Raw genomic sequence first — 18,309 nt, forward strand, 5'->3', positions numbered from 1 at the left:
TTGCAACTACACCTCTTGCCTCTACGTGTTTCAAAACTTAGAATATTTGATGTATTTGCACCAACTTAAGGGGGAGAGTTAGAAGAGGTGATTAGTCAAAGACTCATACGTACTGGTATAGCTTGCAATTTTTGCTTTCTTTTAGCCATTGATTATATATTGTGTATGAGGGTATTAGAGTCACTCATGTAATATTCATTGCACTATAAATAAAGAAGATAAGAAATAGCTTGATCTAAATGAAGAGAGCTTTCTCTCCTTTTGTTGCCCTAGTTTCTTCTTCTCTTTGCCTTTTCCTTCAATACTCTAGAAACACCTTCCTTCCTCCTTTTTTTCTCTTGTTCTTCTTCCACCTTCTTCACTTTAACCAACCTTCTCTAAGTATGAAATCCTAGAATCTAACAAGTTGCAATTATCATGTTTTATAAAGACCTTCTCAAGTAAACCCCAAGAGAATGGATAATCGATAATGTAACTTGCCTCTATGAGAAGTCATCTGTTACTTAGGATGATGAATGTATGACTCGCCGGGTAGGAGGAGACCTTTTATTCTCTAAGAAAATCCACTCGAATATCTCTAACCCAATCCAACTAGGGGATTTCACCTGCTACGAGTTGGGTCCCAACTTCGGGTCGCGCAACTGTCATTGCGACCAATAGAACCATTTCTATATTCCCAGATCTCTCCTTCTGTGGGTTCGGACTCCGGATTCTTGGACAAATGAGCGCAATCCCTCTTTCTCCACCAGTAATATAGTCCGCCGATGTTTACTGGTGGCAGCTATCAGACACGCGCCTTGCTTCCCACTCTAGCCTTCTGTTCTCTTTCAGTCTCAAATCTCTCCAACTGAACTGCTTCTAAACAGGGGAGTTAGAAATACTTTTTCGAATGCCCTTCTTTACCTCGATTGATTCTTCCAAATTTCTGTCAGGTAAGACGAGCCAATAGTTATTGTATTCTTGTTTGATTTCTCTCTCTCCTGTGTGTATTTACTCGATCTTTATCTTACTCTTTCTGATTTTTCTCTTGGGTTTTATTTCTGAAGTCTGTATTTCTTTTTTTCACATCGCTATTACTCAATGTTTTACCGCCGGCGTTTCTTGTGGTTTTCGAATTGGAAAATCAGAAATTCGTGAACGTCCCAATTAGTTCATCTTTCCTTTTCTTCTTTGTTGATCAGCTCGTTGCAATCTATTTTGATCTCTTCAGTACTCTTTAGTTCTTGTTATTTTCTTTGTTATTCAATGGTTTTACTTTCCACTCAAATTTCACGGATGTCAATAGGTCATCGTTGTATGGGTCTTTCCTTTCTTGTGCCAAACTTAAGTTTGAAGAATTTTGTTTGCTTGTACATGTTAATCAGTATTAGGTGTTTGGTTAGCTACATGCTTGTCCCAGGTTCCGTGAGCTAGAGTTCTGTGCACTAAGAATCTTACTTTCATTTCCATTCATTTTTGGTTCTGTTTAATTAGTCTCTGTGTCATTGGGAGATTAACTGCTTGAATCTGAATTCGTGTTATTACCCCGAGAAGTAGTTCTTCTCAGGACAGAATTATTCTGTAGGCTTTTTAGTGTTTGGTGGAGACTGGTTGGACTGAGGTGTTGGTTTGTTTGCTGGCTAGAGCTGCTGTTGACTGATATATTCTTTCTCAATGTTGAATTTTATACTTTTCTGACTTGTTGTAATTTGAGTACAACAAGCCTCTATTTATAATAAACAAGTAAAATCAAATTACAATTAAACTACCCATGTCCCAGTTACACCCAAAGACTAACGCTTAAAGATAAGTCTTAGAATAATTAAATAACTAAATATAATTAGAAGACTAACATAGCTCAGACACTTTTAATTAAAACTCTTCTGTGAGACCTCCTTCCATGAGACTTCTCTTAGACTCCACCATATTAATTCTGGCTCTGTAAAACTTTTTGTTGTGATAGTAATGTAAGATTCTTCCATACCTGTTCTTCAACACTCAATTAGCATGGGGTTTGTCATACCCACTTTCTACTTTTCCTAACCACTTCCTACGTTTCCCTATCAACATTTTGCCTAACTTGATTATATATTCAGGCTTACTGGATAAGCTCTACTAGGTTATTCAGCATCAATTCTATCTATAGTTGGGGTCCCTTTGGCAGGTTTCTGAGCTAGTAAATTGACTTTATTCAATTGTCATAATTTCTTCTTTTCTATAGTAGCATTCTTATGTCTGTTTCTGTTTTATTTTATTTTATTTTTTTGATAAACATGTATTATATTAACAAGAGAAAATTTTACATAGGAAGAGGGAGCAGATCCCTAACAACAAGAGATTGAAGGGACGCTCCCTGCTTGGCAAGCACATCTGCTGTCGAATTTGCAGTTCTCAGAATGTGAGACCAAATACAAGAAAGTAATGAGGTAATATCTAAAATCTTCTGAAAGATGTCCCAATGCCTCCATGGCGGAAGGGAAGCACGCTGGCACCAACCAATGACTATGTTGGAGTCCCCTTCAATGTGAATTGGATCACTGCAGTTGTCTCTGAACACGCGGAGCCCATTAGGAAGGCCATATAGCTCTGCCGACGTTGAATCGGAGATGCCTAACGGACCAGCATAAGAGAAACACTGATTGCCAGATGGATCTGAAATTACACCCCCAAAGTCAGCGATCCCCGGATTGCCAAGAAAAGAGCCATCAAAATTGAATTTTAGGTAACCAACCTCCGAGGGAGTCCACTCCTTCATTACTTGAACCTTGGTCCCCAAAGGGCATCCTTGCCAGATTGCTCCAGCTATCATCAATGGAGGTGCCCTTGAAAGAGCAAAAAGGATTCTTAGTCAGAAGCCAGGTGGAAATTTGCCCCGTCACTTTTTCCGCTACTCTTGCCTCAGATTCATTTTTAGCCTCGAACCGCCTTCTATTACGTTCATTCCAAAGCCTCCACAGCAAAAGTAAAATAACGTTAAAAGTAGGTCTGTTTTTGTTCTATATTAACACTCTTTTGTTTGTATACTTTGAGATAAACATTTTGATCGAAGGAAGAGATTTGGAAGCTTTTTTAACAAGGAAATAGGGATGTGTTACATTTTCTGTCTGACAAATTTTTTTTAGATAATTTTGTCTTTTGACACTTGACCTTTATTAATGTTGTTAACTTGAACAATCTGCTTATCCTTTATAGCACTCTTTCACAGTTCTCTTTTGAAAAATATTCTCTTCACTCACCATTGAAAAAATATATTATCCTAACCTTAGGTACCATTGTCATTAGTATCAGCGTGAAATACAGTGCCCTTTTAATTGATGGTAGAACTGCATGTCAATGAGAAAATTTGAAGGCATTGAAAAACATAAAAAACCAGTTCTTGTTGAATGGTTTTGGGATGTATGACATTTTATTCACAGTTTCTGCGGCATATAATATAAATTTAGAGTTATGGCAATAAATTTGGCAGGGAATAAATTTAAATTTGTTGAGTCACTGGATTGATCATTTCTAGTAGAAGTATATCGGTTCACTGAATCCCTGCAGTCAATTCCCAGAAATTCCAATTATTTTGAATGATCACTATGAAGATCTTTGTTTGACAAATTAATTACAGAATTAGAGTAGTCATGGAAATCTAAACCACTAATGATAAAATATCAGCATGCAGTTATATTAGCAACTGAAATTCACATGGAATCTTGAACTTGTATAAGATTAAATTTAATATCGCATGCTTACTGAAATTAATCTTATCGTGAATAACATAATCTATTTGCTTTCTCTGTGTTTTCTGTTATTTAAGTAGCATAGTTTGTGCTCCTAATCCTATAACTTGTTACACTATAAAGTATGGGGACATGTTTTCTATCATAAAACTTCTTTGATATTTCTGCATATTCATACCTTTTTCATTGTGGATACTATGTGCCTCTATATAACATTATTTATTAATGTTGAAACTTTAGGTGAACTGTTTGTGTATCTTCTAGAGTATTTTTTCGGCTGAAGGCTTCAGATATAGTCTGCAGAAGTTTTATGGGTTCATCCGTAATATCACCTGAAGATGTGCTTGAAACCCTTATGAATGACGGGACTATTGATGCAATCCGACTGAAGATAATCAATCAGCTAAAAGCTAATGTAAGTGGATTAGCACTTGAGTATCAATTTTCTTCCTGACAGCATTTTTATTTGACCGTGTAGAACCAGTTCTCCTTTCCTTCTCACCCTTCACCATTCTACCCAGTATTAGTTTCTATGTAACCCTCCTTTATCTCCTTCCTAAACAATTGAATGTTTAGAGTTGTATAAAAGCATTGCACTTCTTTCACAATAGTCAACTGATGTTCTTTGTGGCTTGCCTGGCCACTGCAAATCCAGCTGTTTTGGAGGGCAAATCCTCTTGTTCTTTGACCACTTGCAGATTGAGTACAGTTTTTTTTATCTCTTTTTGGCAACTTGACATTTGAATGCTTCTCTATCAGATGATTCTTCGATTGTTCCCTTATGTTTAATTGCTGGAATAAACATACCCTCTTGCAGGAAGAGCTTAAGAACAACACCATCACAATGGTGGAGCAGAGTAAGGTTCTGAACACCCCAGGTGCTGAAAGACAAACAAAGAGGGAACTCTTTGATGCACTGCGGCGGGAACTTGAGTAAGTAGTGGCACTATAATCATATACTTAGTTTGGACTTATTTTTTTGTAAAATGAAAAGAATGTTGTGTATAGGTTGAAAATTTTATTTATTTGATATCTGAATGACTGGTTATTCATTGAATATCCTCAGTAATATTTAAATAGCTACTGTGGGCAAATTTTGTGATTGTTTGGATACGAAAAGTGGTTGACCTCATCATTTGTTAATTACCTCTGTTATGTTTTCATTAAATGGTTTCCATCTAGTACATGGCATAGGAGTGCAAGTTCTAACACCTGTCTCTGGTGCAGAACCCCCGTCCTTGAGAAGGCCTCCAAGTCAGTTTGGGAAATTATTCTAGACAATGACGGGCTAGGAAAGGAAATAAGTGAAACAGTTGAGAAAGTCTTCTGTCGACTTAGTGGGCGAGACCCACCACTATTTCCCATGCCCAATGGTGATACACAACAACCAGAAAAAGAGAAAGATAACATGGAAAATGAGACAGAGAAATACATAGACAGAGAAGAGAGCTTGGGCTCTTCCTCAAAGAAGAGAAATTACAGTGAAATGAATATGCATGGAGCTGGAGAAGTTGCAAACAGCACCCCTGATCCTCCAACTGCACCTGAAGAATCCGATCCACTTCCTTCGTAAAACACAAAGACATGAAGCTACAAATGTGGGTTTTCTTCTTACATGATAGACTGACTATAGATGATTTTGTTTGTTTATTATCTACTTTTTATATTTGTCAGTTGGATACAAACAAAGCTAGTAGGATCCGTTGTATTCACCATTTGAACTTTTAGAAATGTTTAAGACTGTCCACTTAGCTGTTCATATTAATCTCATTTTGCCAGTTTTGATAGAATTGTAAAGAAGATTGTTTCAGCTTCTGCAGTTCAACCACCTTACATGAAAAAAAAATAAACTATATTCTAGGCACTGATGTTGAACTGGATACTATGGGTCACTGTAGGTCACTTATCTTCGTTGTTGTCTTTTTCTGGTCTCTCTCTATCGAGTATAAGCAGTGTTATCTACAAATTCGAAAGCCTGCAATGTATGGACATGAAATTGTAAATATTTTGATAAAAACTCTACAATAATTGAAAGAATATGTTCTTGGCCTCAAGATCTTGATTAAGTTAATTTTGATGATAACAAATATTTAAACAACTAATTGTGTATTAAGTAAGCTTGGACAATAAAAGCTCCAAACAGAAATTAGTAGAAGAACCATTAGGGCGGCGAAGGATCATCAAAACGTGCCTGAAAAATGGGTTGAACGGCAACTCAAGATCAAAGTGGAGAGAAAGTTATCTATTTAGAATCTGTTTACCCGGATGTTCTAATGGATAACCCAATGAAGGCTAGAGGAGAAAATGGAGAAATCCAAGCTCCAGAAAGGAAAAATGAGGGGATCTATAAGAAGTAGAGCCAACCATTAGGACGGACTAAAAAAAAGGAAACTCGACATGACCATGGAGTTTGAATTTTTAGGCAAGAGGGTTCTTTGGCAATCAAAATCAGACCAATGATGTCTTCCACCACCAGCTTGAAGGGGAGTGTTGGAATATATGGTCAAGCTTAAATGACATTATTGTAATAACTTTTTATTTTTACTCTAATTCACACCTATTGGGGTGAAGGGTATACTTGTAATTGATGTATTCTTGACCACTATAAATAAAACTTAATCTCTCCCCTCCTCTACGTAAAAATAACACAAAAATCTATGATCATCTCCAATAATATGTGCTCAATTCTTTAAGACTTGTTCTTGACTCTTTTTACATCTTGAAGTGGTAATTATTGAATTTTTTTAATTTGAATGGCTTCTTCTTGCATATGTGCTCAACATGTATCATATGGAGTCGAATCCTTGTACAATTTCAGCTCATAATCAACATGTTCACACACAATAGGAAAGTAATTGTTGAAGAGAAAATATGGAAGAACCTTATAGGACTCTCATAGCAAGAAGTCTCACAGAGCCAAAATTAATATAGTGGAGGTCTCACAGAAGAATCTCAATTAAAGGTGTTTTAGTTATGTTAATTTTCTATTTATGTTCAGTTGTTTAATTCTTTTAGGGTTTATCTTTTATTGTTTAACTTTGGGTGTAACTAGGATATAGTTAATTTAATTATAATTGGATTCTATTTGTTTGCTCTATTATAAATAGAGGCTCATTGTACTCAAATTACAAAAAGTCAATGAAGTTTTCCACTTTTCCAAAAATTCAACATGGTATTAGACCAAGTTTTGTTAGTTAACTCGGTCAACCCACAAAGATAATGTGATCCTTTTTTAATCTATCATCTTTAGTAGTGTACTCTTTCTTGTCTTAGTACTTGTGGCTTTCTTGCCATTCACACCTCCATAATGAAATTTTTATATTAAAAATTATATATTGACAAAAACATCTTTAAGTCCATTTTCCAACACAAAAATAACTTTGGTAATCGGAGTTTTCTACTAAGAGAAATCAATATTTGAAGCAGCAAAGGCCACACTGTAAGAAAGGTTAAAGCAACGTAAAAAAAACTTCAACTTTCGAGGCATTTTATGCTATCAAGAATGAGACTTTATATGAAAAATTATATGTAAAAATATATATTTGTAAGTTTATTTTCTTACCTATTAAACTAATTCTCAATCTGAGTTTTCTAAAGGTAGATATTAATATCGGAAGAGTCAATGGTCAATATATAAAACTCCTTCTGTAGAGTAATCTCAATGCGATCTCAACGTTTTCCTCTTTCTACATGAACGACATTCTCACTCATGTGTATGCTCTAGTTGTGTCTCAACCTAGACCCGTTGCATCCTGCGACGACATGAAAAGTTGATTCGATGTTCATTTTTTTTCTTTTTCATCGAATGTGCAGCTATGAATTTTTCTTTTCCCATCAATTGCGCCTCTCTGAAGTCCAAGGTCACATATCCTCTAGTTCCCACATGTTTGAAGGCGTTCGAGTCTGGTTTGCATCGAGCAACAAGTCGGAAATCCTTGGCATGAAAACATCAGCCAGAAGCACTTTTTTTAGGCTTGACATCACAATAGTTGATTTGTTTTTTACAATTTTTGTGCAAGAATAGGAGGTATCATTCTACGTATCGATTGAGTATCAAACGCTAAGTACTATTGAATGTTGAGTACTAACATATTGGCTGCATCATTCCCGCCAGTGAAGGCATCATTCTATGACTCGGTACTATATCGGTTTATTTCTACTACCGAGAAGCTCAAAGCCTCTAATTTTCCATTTGATCGGTTCACCAGAAGAAAAACATTTTTCATTTGATCTCTGTAGAACTTCCAGACTTCTAATTTAGAGAGCTTCCTTGATCTCTTTCCTCTTTCCCAAACAATCACTATGACCACTGTAAACAAAAATCCAAATACCCCAGTACACTCAACAGTACTCAACACCAACAAATTTCATCTTATTGCTATCAATATTTCTACACAAGCTCCTCTTAAACTCACCTCTACCAATTATCTCTCATGGAAGCTTTAGTTTGAAACTCTCTTCATCGGGTATGATCTCCTCGGGTACGTTGATGGCTCCAAACCCTATCCACCAAAGACCCTCAGTTCAAACCACTCTCCAAATCCAGCTTACAATATCAATTGATCCTTAATGCCCTCATCAGTTCTCCGTCTCCTATAATTATCTTATTCATTGCTCGAGCCACCACCTCTCGAGAAACATGGACTATTCTTGCCAATATATATGCCAAACCATCACATGAACGCATCAAACAAGTCAAGTGTTGGAAGATAGCCCAAGCTCACACGACCAAGGAAGGCCCACATATGCAAGTGTGTTAGAAGATGGGCCCAAACCCATAAGATCAAGGAAAACCCATACATCCAAGAGATATAGAAGACGAGCTCAAAGCTCCCAGATCAAGGAGAAGGCCCATAGGCCCACATACAATGATGACAGGATAGTAAATAAAAAGTCATCTCATAGAAATGAAATTGATGTAATTAGGTTAAAGTTCTAGGGTTAAAACCATAAATCCTAAACCCTAAGTTTAGGGGTATTATTGTAATATAATAGTTTCATTAATATATAAATAGAGCTTCAAGGGGAGGGTTAGGATCATCAAGTCCATAACCTCTTCTTCATCTTATTTTCTCTCAATGAGTCTCTTTACCTTTTTCTACATGAGCTAAATTCATGGAGTCTTAAAAATCAACATGGTATTAGAGCATTGATTTTCAGGATTCCGATTATGGTTTTTGGGATTCATTTTCTCTTTCTTTTTTTCATAGTTGCTTTTTTTTGCTCATGTTTTCTGCTGCCCAGCATCATAGTGCCTTCCCTCATTTTCTACCCTGCCCAGGAGCCTTCCTCTAGGTCATGAACTTACCACGTTGCGGACCTCTCTACACGATCGGGTGTGTACCATTAGTGGCTTATAGAAAAAATGATTGAGCTACCATGAGCTGGTTATTGGTTTGCTTGCAAACATGGTGAATGAAAAAAAAAATTAAAGATGAAGCTATGACTTCTGTATTGTGATTCAGTCCATCACAATAATCGTGCGGTGGCGACACCCGGTCCACAATGGGTTGCAAATTTGCACTCCGATCAGTGTGCGGGCTCAGAAATGGCGCCACTTTGGAAGGAGCAAACCAGGCTCAAAACAAACTCCAAACAGAAATGGTGCCTACTTCGTACTTGGTCGAAAAGTCCGTCCCAAGAACCACCAACGCGAATTGGCCGTTCGACAAGAGACACATTGTTTCCTCTCTGCCGGTATTGACGCAACTGACACAAAATCCATCGGTGAGGCAGAATCCAATTTCCAAACAAAGCCCACCACTGGCAATTTTATCCGAAGCAAGTCTGCCGATATTGCTCTCTACTTCACTGACTGTCAATCTGGGATCTATCTCTGTTTCGGATGTTGTTTCGGAAGTTATCTCCCCAGTTGTTCTTTCTGTTGTCATTCCGAAATTGTTTGAGTAGAAGTCGTGTTGCTCTGTCTACTGGAGTCTTCCCTTGCATTGCTATCTATCTTCAGAATTTTTTTTTTTTTTTGTTGTCTGATTGCCATCGAAAGCTTCTGCTCTCCGATGACAAGCCGAAACTATCTTGGCCAACTACTGAATTGATGGGATTTAGTTCCATCACCGAGTAGTTGGAAATCTTCGATCAAACAGTTGCCAATTACAATTGGTTTCTTCTCATCCAACTGGTCATGTGCTGGACATTATTTTTCTGGAGCCGTGATCTTTGCATCTGTTGTTATTAGAACCTCAAACGGGTAAAGAGTCGTTGAGCTCTATCGTCGGGGAGGCGGAGTCGAGAAGAAGAACCAATGAATCGAATTGTTTTCTCATTCATACGTTTACAAAATACAACAGAGGGTTTTATACAACGAAGAGGGGTAAAATAGTAAAAACACAAATATTACATAATAATGAAATAATAAATTAAATAAGTAATGGATTATATTCTAATACTCCCCCTCAAGGTGGGTTGTAAATGTCCTTGACAACCATCTTGGACAACAAAGAAAAAAGGTGGGTAGAAGGGAGAGGTTTAGTAAACATGTTGGCTAACTGGTACTGAGAACGAATGAGAAGTAACTTGAGGACTCCCGAAGTAACCCGTTCACGAACAAAATGACAATCTATCTCAATATATTTGGTGCGCTCATGGAATGTAGGGTTTGAAGCAATATGTATCGCAGCTTGATTGTCGCAGTATAGCAGCACAGGAGAGTCAACTTTGACTTAAAAATCTTGAAGAAATTGTTGTAACCAAATAAGTTCACTGGCAATGGAAGAAAGAGCTCTATATTCAACCTCGACGGAGGAGCGGGAGATTGTGGTCTGCTTTTTGGCCTTCCAAGAGACTAAAGAATCACCAATAAATATGCAAAAACCGGTAGTTGATCGGGGAGAATCAAGACAGAAGCCTCAATTAGCATCAGAAAAGGCCTTTAAACGAACTGGAGCACAAGCATTAGAGTAAACACGCATCTGCAAGGAAGAAGTAGAGGAAAACAATAACCCTTGGCCAGGACTGTTCTTGAGATAACGAAGCAGGTGATGCACTGCCTTGAGATGCGGAAGACGGGGTTGGGCCACAAATTGAGTAAACTTGTGAACAGAAAAAGTAATACCGGGGCGAGATAAAGTGAGGTAAAGAATTTTCCCAACAAGCCACCTATAATGGGTTATATCAGGAAAGAGGTCACCGTCAGTGGCATTTAAAAGAAGTTTGGGATCCATGGGAACAGAAGTTGGTTTACAAGCCAAGTAACTTGTGTGTTCAAGTAATTGTAAGGTGTAGTGGCATTGGGAAAGCATTATACCTTGCTTGGACTGAGCAATCTCAAGACCAAAAAAGTGCTTGAGACAACCAAGATCCTTGAGCTTAAACTGAGTATGAAGAAAGTGTTTGAGCTTAGTAATAGCGTGAGAGGAAGGACCAGTAAGGATGATATCATCCACATAAACCAATAGGGCGACAAAGGAGGAGCCATGACCTTTTGTGAAAAGAGAGTAATCAGATTTCGATTGAAGAAAACCAAAAGTGATTAAAACGTGAGAAAATTTTGAGTACCATTGGTGTGAAGCATGTTTGAGACCATAAAGGGACTTGTGCAAACTAGTTTGTTGTGAGAGGAAGAGAACTCCCCCTGTCGAAGGTAGCCAAGAGGGAGATCCATATAGATTTCTTCAAAAAGATCACCATGTAAAAAGGCATTATTGACATCAAGTTGAGCTAGATGTCAACCATGGGTGGCAGAAAAAGCAAGAAGAACCTTCACAGTTACTAATTTGGCTACTAGAGAAAAAGTGTTGACAAAATCCAAACCTTCTTGTTGGGTATAGCCTTTAGCCACCAAACGAGCCTTAAGTCGCTCAAGAGAACCATCAGAGTTAAGTTTGATTTTATAAATCCATTTGCATCCAATGGTATGTTTATTAGGAGGCAGAGGAGTGACAGTCCAGGTGTTTTTTGCTACCAAAGCGGCCAACTCGTCACACATAGCCAACCTCCATTCAGGACACTTCACTGCTTGATGATAGTATTGAGGTTCAACCTGAGAAGAAAGACTGAGCGCAAAATGTTTGTGCGAATCAGAAAGGGCATGGTAAGAGATGGAGCTAGAGATTGGATAAGGCAGTGAGGGTGAAGCAGATGGAGGAGAACCAACAAGTAAATTACAGTGATAATCCTGCAAGTAATGAGGTGGATGAGTCTTCCTAGTAGATGTGCGAAGAAGAGCACCAGCGGATGAGGAAGGAACAAGTGTGGGAAGATCATGAGGTGGAAGATCATCAACTGGAATATCAGAAATAACTGGTGAATCAGGAATAGGGGAAGAATCAAGGTCGGGAAAAGGATGAGCTTGGAGGGAGGAGTGAGGCAGAACTAAATTAAGAAAGGGATCAATAAGTTGATCTGAATATGTAATAGTATGAAAAGGGAAAAATTCCTCATGGAACACGGCATCTCTGGAAAGGAAAACCTATTTGGTCTCCACATCATAGAATTTATAACCTTTCACACCAGGTGGATAACCAAGAAACACACAAACCCGAGCACGAGGGTGAAATATGGTGCAATGAGCAGCTAAGGTGGAAATAAAAGCTAAACAGCCAAAGACGCGGAAGAGGGAATAATCAGGAGATGTGTTATAGAGAAAATGGAAGGGGGTGTTATGTCGTAAGAGAGGAGAAGGAGTTCTATTAATCAAGAAAGCCGCAATAAGAATACACTTGGTCCAAAAAGGGACGGAGATGCGGGATTGAAAAAACAATGATCAAGCCACATTCAAAAAGGTGTTGATGTTTTATTTCAACAATTGAGTTTTTCTGAGGCCTTTCAACACATGAAAACTGGTGCAAAACACCTTGAGTTTGAAAAAATCCAACAAAGGACAACTCAGGTGCATTATCAGATCGAAAAACCTTGATTTTGGCATTAAACTGCGTAGAAACCATGTTAAAAAAATGCGGTATCACAAAGACAACATCAGATTTGGTCTTTAATAGATAAATCCAAGTAAATCTACAACAATCATCAACAAGAGTTAAGAAAAAACGATGACCAGTATAAGAAACAGTTTGATATGGTCCCCAAATATCACAGTGCACAAGATCAAAAGGACATGTTGACAAATGATTATGAGATTTAAAAGATAATCTACGTTGTTTAGCAAGAGGACAAATATAACAAGGATCAGATTTATGTAATCTAGTTACATCACAGTTTAACTGATCCTTCAAAAAATCAAGTCTCTTGAAAGAAATGTATCCTAGCCTATTATGCCAAACATGGGCAGAAATATAGTTAACAAAAACATGAAAAACAGAATTCAAATGTTGAGCACTGAAGACATAGAGATTTTGGATTTTGTCACCCTTGCCAATCATCCTCTGGGTGGAGAGATCCTGGATAACAAAACAATCAGGAAAAAAACTTACTGTAAGGCCAGAGTTAGTAACTAAAGCACTAACAGAGATCAAGTTGAATTTGAATTGAGGAACAAACAGTACTTCTTTAAGAATAAGGTGAGAATGCAATTTAATATCACCAACAAAGTGGACTAAAAGTTGAGAATTATTTGGCAAAGTAACTGTAGTGTGTGGGATAGCATGCAAGGAAACAAAAACATGAGCTTGAGAGCAAATATGTCGAGTGGCTCCTGAGTCGACAATCCATGATTGAGGTGAAGAAATTAGAGGATTTAAAGTCACAGAAAAACAAATACTTGCCAAGTAGTTGGGTGTAGAAGATGTTGGAGCAGTAGTGACCGTTGCTGAGCTACTCAGGTGTGTAGAAAGCATTGACATGAGCTGCTGATATTGAGTGGAGTCCAGATTCTAAACAAAACTTCCAACAGAAGGAGAACCTTGGCTATCATCAGCAATAGAAACTTGATGAGTAGCAGCATGAGAATTTTGGTTGGTTTTGGGTGCGGATCCAGCCGGATAGCCATGGAGCTTGAAACAACGAGCAATAGTATGGCCAACAGTCTTGCAATGAGTACAATAATACTTGTCCTTGTTTTGATTCCTGGGAGCACTGTAATTTTGATTCCGAGAAGCATTGTAATTCGGATTTTGGGGGGCACAGTAATTTGAATAGAATTTATGAGAGGATTGTGAGCCAGGTTTATTAATTTTTGTCTTCCTAGATTTAACCATAAATGTCATCGTGTCAATGGGAGTATGCAAACCCGAGGCATGAGTAGTCTTCCTTTGTTATTCCTCTTGGACAACCAGAGAAAAAACACGATTAATAGGGGGCATCGGATCCATAAGGAGCAGCTGACCACGAACTTGGGAGAAAGAGTCATCAAGGCCCATTAAGAATGACATGATATACTCCATATGGTGATAATCAGTAAGAGTTTTAAAGCCACCACACTAGCATTTCCCACAAGAACAATTAGGGCGGTAATTGCTTAGTTCTTCCCAAATGGTTTTCAGCTTGGTGAAATAAGTGCTAACGGAATCCTTGTCTTGACGCAAGTTCATCAATTCTCATTTAAGCTGAAAAATGTGCAGGCCGTTTCGCTGTTGAAAACGATCCTGAAGGTCTAGCCAAATTTCTCGAGCAGAAGCAACAAAAATAACACTCACAGAGATTTCCTTGGAAACCGAATTTAGGATCCAAGAGATGACCATATTATTATTCCGGGTCCAGGAGTTGAGCAAAATAGGATTTAACACTTTGAGGTTCAGGTATGGAACCATCGACAAAGCCCACTTTGTTCTTCACAGATAAGGTGATCAACATCGCATGACTCCAACTGATGTAATTTTCACTGGTAAGCAGCTGCAAGACAAGAACTTGCCCGGGGCTGTCTGAGTGGTGAATATAATAGGGATTCGAGGATTCGTAAAAAACGGAACGAGATGAACTGGTACAAAGTCCATAATCGAAAGCAGTCGTCGAAGAGTAAGTCTCCATGGAGCACTGACCGAAGCAGACCACCAATGTAGCTCCAAAAAAATTTCACCGAGAAAGTAAAGTCTTGTACACAACCGCAGAATCCAATAAAAATTCTCCACCAGACCCAAAGAGAAAACTCTAGGCCAACCAAACAGATCCAAACAAAAAGTCTCCACCAGATCCAACACAAATTCTCCACCAGAATCCAACAAAAAGATTTCCACCAGATCCAACAGTGAACGTTGCGCCAACCAAACAGATACAAGCAAAAAGTCTCCACCAGATCCAACACGAATTCTCCACCAGAATCCAACAAAAATATTTCCCCCAGAGTCAACAGTGAACGCTGCGCGGAAAAAAAACTTTCTCGACCAACCAGAAAAAAATCCAACCTACGCTAAGAACACCCTCTCAGCCAACATTTTGTATCTCTTCAAGGACATAAACACCCAGGCATAAACGCCCAACAGCGACATCCAACCAGCAAGGGAACCAGACGAGGAAATTTTTTTTTTTAAAAGGGACGAAATCTAACCTCTTGGCTGGGAAATAACCAATGGAGCCAACGGAGGGAGAAACCAGCCGCTGCAGAACACCGATGGCCGAAAATAGGTTGCCGAAATAGGCGAAAGAGATGATGGCCGAAAATGGGTCGCCGATAGCCGAAACCAGTCGCCGAAATCCAACCTCACGGCAACGGAACCAGACTGAAAAATTAAAAGAGGGACGAGATCTAACCTCTTTGCCGGGAAATAATCAACGGAGTGAGAACCAGGCGCTGCAGAACGCTGATGGCCAAAACCAGTCGCCAAAAATTTTGGGGAAAGAAACGAAGAAAGGTCCGTCATCCAAAAATAATTAGAGAATGAGAATCGTCTGCTCTGATACCATATTAGAACCTCAAACAGGTAAAGAGCCATTGAGCTCTGTCGTTGGGGAGGCGGAGTTGAGAACACGAACTAGTGAATCAAATTGTTTTCTCATTCATACGTTTACAAAATACAACAGAGGGTTTTATACAATGAAGAGGGGTAAAATAGTAAAAACACAAATATTACATAATAATGAAATAATGAATTAACTAAGTAATAGATTACATTCTAATAGTTGTGGTGTTTTGAATCTCTTCCGAGGTGTCTATAGTAGGAGTTTGATCTTCCTGGTTCATTGCCTGTTTCATTGTTGCCATTATCTCTGTTTGATCTTCGGTAGTTTCTTTAATCAGCTATCATCCCGAACTTTCCTGTTGCCAGTCAGTATCTCCATATATGCCATATATGTCGAGGAAACTCAGTCAGAGACCCCTCTGTGATAGATATTCTCCCAAGCTGTGGAAGTTTCTTCGCTTGCATTTCGTTTTCTGGCTGATACTCTGGGATCTTCGATTCAGTCATTGCTATCCCGCTCTGTTTAGAAGCGGGGAAGAAGATGCATTGTTGCCAAAATTAAATTAGGAAACTGGGTATAATTAAGCACCAGTTTTTTACTGAGACCCAGACCGGGCCGAGTTAAACCATCAACCCGAGGATCACTTGATGTTTCTGTTCTTCCATGTTAACTCGAGCCAACTCGGACCGAACTAACTCGATCTGGGTCAACTAAGTGAGTAAACTCGAACATGGCCCACTTATTTTATGCCTCAGTATATGTGTCTAGACCAAAGCTTATACATATTTCTCCCATGACTCAGATATATTGATCTACTATTTGACTCGGCACAACTCGGTAAATTTTTTCTCTGGCTGGATTATTAGTTTTGAAGAATTGACAAATTATTCATTGGTCAGCATATTATTTGGTACAGATATTTGCATTGGATTGGGACCCCATCATTTATTTAACTCTCAAAAATATCACGGATGGGACGCCATGAGAGTCGGCGTTCGGATTGGGACACTATGATAAAGAAACCCACTTCCCCCCATTAATGTCATTTATTACTCTACCACTTGAGAGTTGTTGTCCTGTTGAGGGACACGGTGGTGGAGGTGGACACTTCAGAGCAATGCCGATAGACACACTACCTACAGAAGACGGAGTGTGCCCTACATCCAGCATGAGTTAAGACTGGAGTATGGAGCAATGTCTTAGCGACTAGGAGTGATTTACTCTTACTTATATTATGTTAGTTGGGCCTCATGAAAGAGAGCATCAGCATGAGGGGGAGTATTGGAAGATGAAGGCATATTGGAAGATGTGCCATTTTATAAAAAAAAAAAAAATATACATCATTTGCAGCAAGCTGGGAGTTCATGTTGTTCTCTCACCCCCAACTTGAGGGGGAATGTTGGAAGATGGGGCCCAAGCCCACACGACCAAGGAAGGCCCACATATCCAAGTGTGTTAGAAGATGGGCCCAAGCCCATAAAATCAAGGAAGATCTATACATCTAAGAGATATAGAAGAAGAGCTCAAAACCCCTAGATCAAGAAGAAGGCCCATAGGCCTACATACAATGATAGTAGGATGGTAAATAAAGTGTCATCTAGAGTTGATATTGATGTAATTAGGTTAAAGTTCCAGGGTTAAAACCATAAACCCTAAGTTCAGGGGTATTATTGTAATATAGTAGTTTCATTAATCTATAAATAGAGTTCCAAGAGGAGGGTTAGGATCATCAAGTCCATAACCTATTCTTCCTCTTGTTTTCTCTCAATGAGTCCCTTTCCCTTTTTCTCCATGAGCTAAATTCATGGAGTTCTGAAAATCAACATCAAGAATCTTCTCAAAACTCCCACCAAATTTGCTATGAATATCACTAATTTTCTTCAATATATTAAATCTCGTGCAAATGAGTTTTCCATACTAGAAGCACTAATGGATGAGGGAGATCTTGCAGAGAAGATCTTGGATGGACTGGGAGATGACTACAAAGAGCTTGTTCGTGGTGTTCAAGCTTGAGACACATCCATCACCCTTGATGAGCTTCATGAGAAACTTCTATTTTTTGAAGATTGGTGCACATATTCCAATTACTGCAAATCCAATGAAACTAATAAATACCACTTGGTGCCCACCAAAGTCCAACAATTGGCAACCACCCTTTCAATATCCTATTGGTCATGCGGGTTAGCGCCTGTGGCCTAACTACCCTAGCCGACCACCCACGGTTACCAACACTAGTGCTCCAACTTACAACAATCGTCCTCGACCTCGTCCATATCTGGGGTTTTGTCAGATTTGTGACATCCAAGGGCACTCGACTAAGTGATGTTCATCATTTCAGCTCGTACCAATTCAGTCATCCAACAAAGGATCTCCACCTTCTAATACTTCAGCAATAAAATGGCAGCCACAAGCTCATTATGCTGCTAACATCACCTCCAACAATTCAACTTGTACTTGATAGTGGAGCATCTCACTATGTTACAACTGACTTGAGCAACTTATCTCTTCATGCACCTTATATAGGCTTTGATGATGTTATGATTGGTGATGGCACTGGTCTCTCCATCACCCACACCAGTTCTATCTCTCTCTTCCAACTCTCGCTACTACCTTTTACTCTAAATGATCTCCTTAGTGTACCAACCATGCAAAAGAACTTAATTTTTATCTCTCAATTTTATACTACTAATAATGCTTCTATTGAATTTTTACCATCTTCTTTTCATGTGAAGGATCTTTGCACAGGGATAATCCGTTTGACGAGTAGCACTAGAGATGAAGTGTATGAGTGGCCTACTAGTAAACTTATGTCTTCTCCAATTTTTGCTTTATCTCATGTCAAAACAACATCATCTAT

The 18,309-nt window shown here is 38.6% G+C and overlaps 1 protein-coding gene across 1 annotated transcript; it reads left to right on the top strand.

The window, feature by feature from the left end:
* The first annotated feature begins 470 nt into the window (after positions 1-470).
* On the top strand, positions 471-5,490 carry LOC137944606 (uncharacterized). The gene is made up of 4 exons (XM_068790295.1): positions 471-932; positions 3,945-4,119; positions 4,522-4,637; positions 4,932-5,490. Exons 2-4 carry the CDS (start codon positions 4,015-4,017, stop codon positions 5,275-5,277), a joined length of 567 nt encoding a protein of 188 aa, XP_068646396.1. The 5' UTR covers positions 471-932; positions 3,945-4,014; the 3' UTR covers positions 5,278-5,490.
* Positions 5,491-18,309: the final 12,819 nt, after the last annotated feature.

This window comes from Aristolochia californica, unplaced genomic scaffold (genome assembly GCF_029961685.1).
Source record: "Aristolochia californica isolate CCGP_79_NKW_82.1479 unplaced genomic scaffold, dmAriCali1.0.hap1 SCAF_11, whole genome shotgun sequence".
Taxonomy (NCBI): Eukaryota; Viridiplantae; Streptophyta; class Magnoliopsida; order Piperales; family Aristolochiaceae; genus Aristolochia; species Aristolochia californica.

Bases quoted from the DNA above. Each gene is read 5' to 3' on its own strand.
- LOC137944606 (XM_068790295.1), top strand. From the start codon at position 4,015: ATGGGTTCATCCGTAATATCACCTGAAGATGTGCTTGAAACCCTTATG. The intron at 4,120-4,521 runs GTAAGTGGATTA...ACCCTCTTGCAG, and splicing joins TCAATCAGCTAAAAGCTAAT to GAAGAGCTTAAGAACAACAC. The intron at 4,638-4,931 runs GTAAGTAGTGGC...TCTCTGGTGCAG, and splicing joins GCACTGCGGCGGGAACTTGA to AACCCCCGTCCTTGAGAAGG.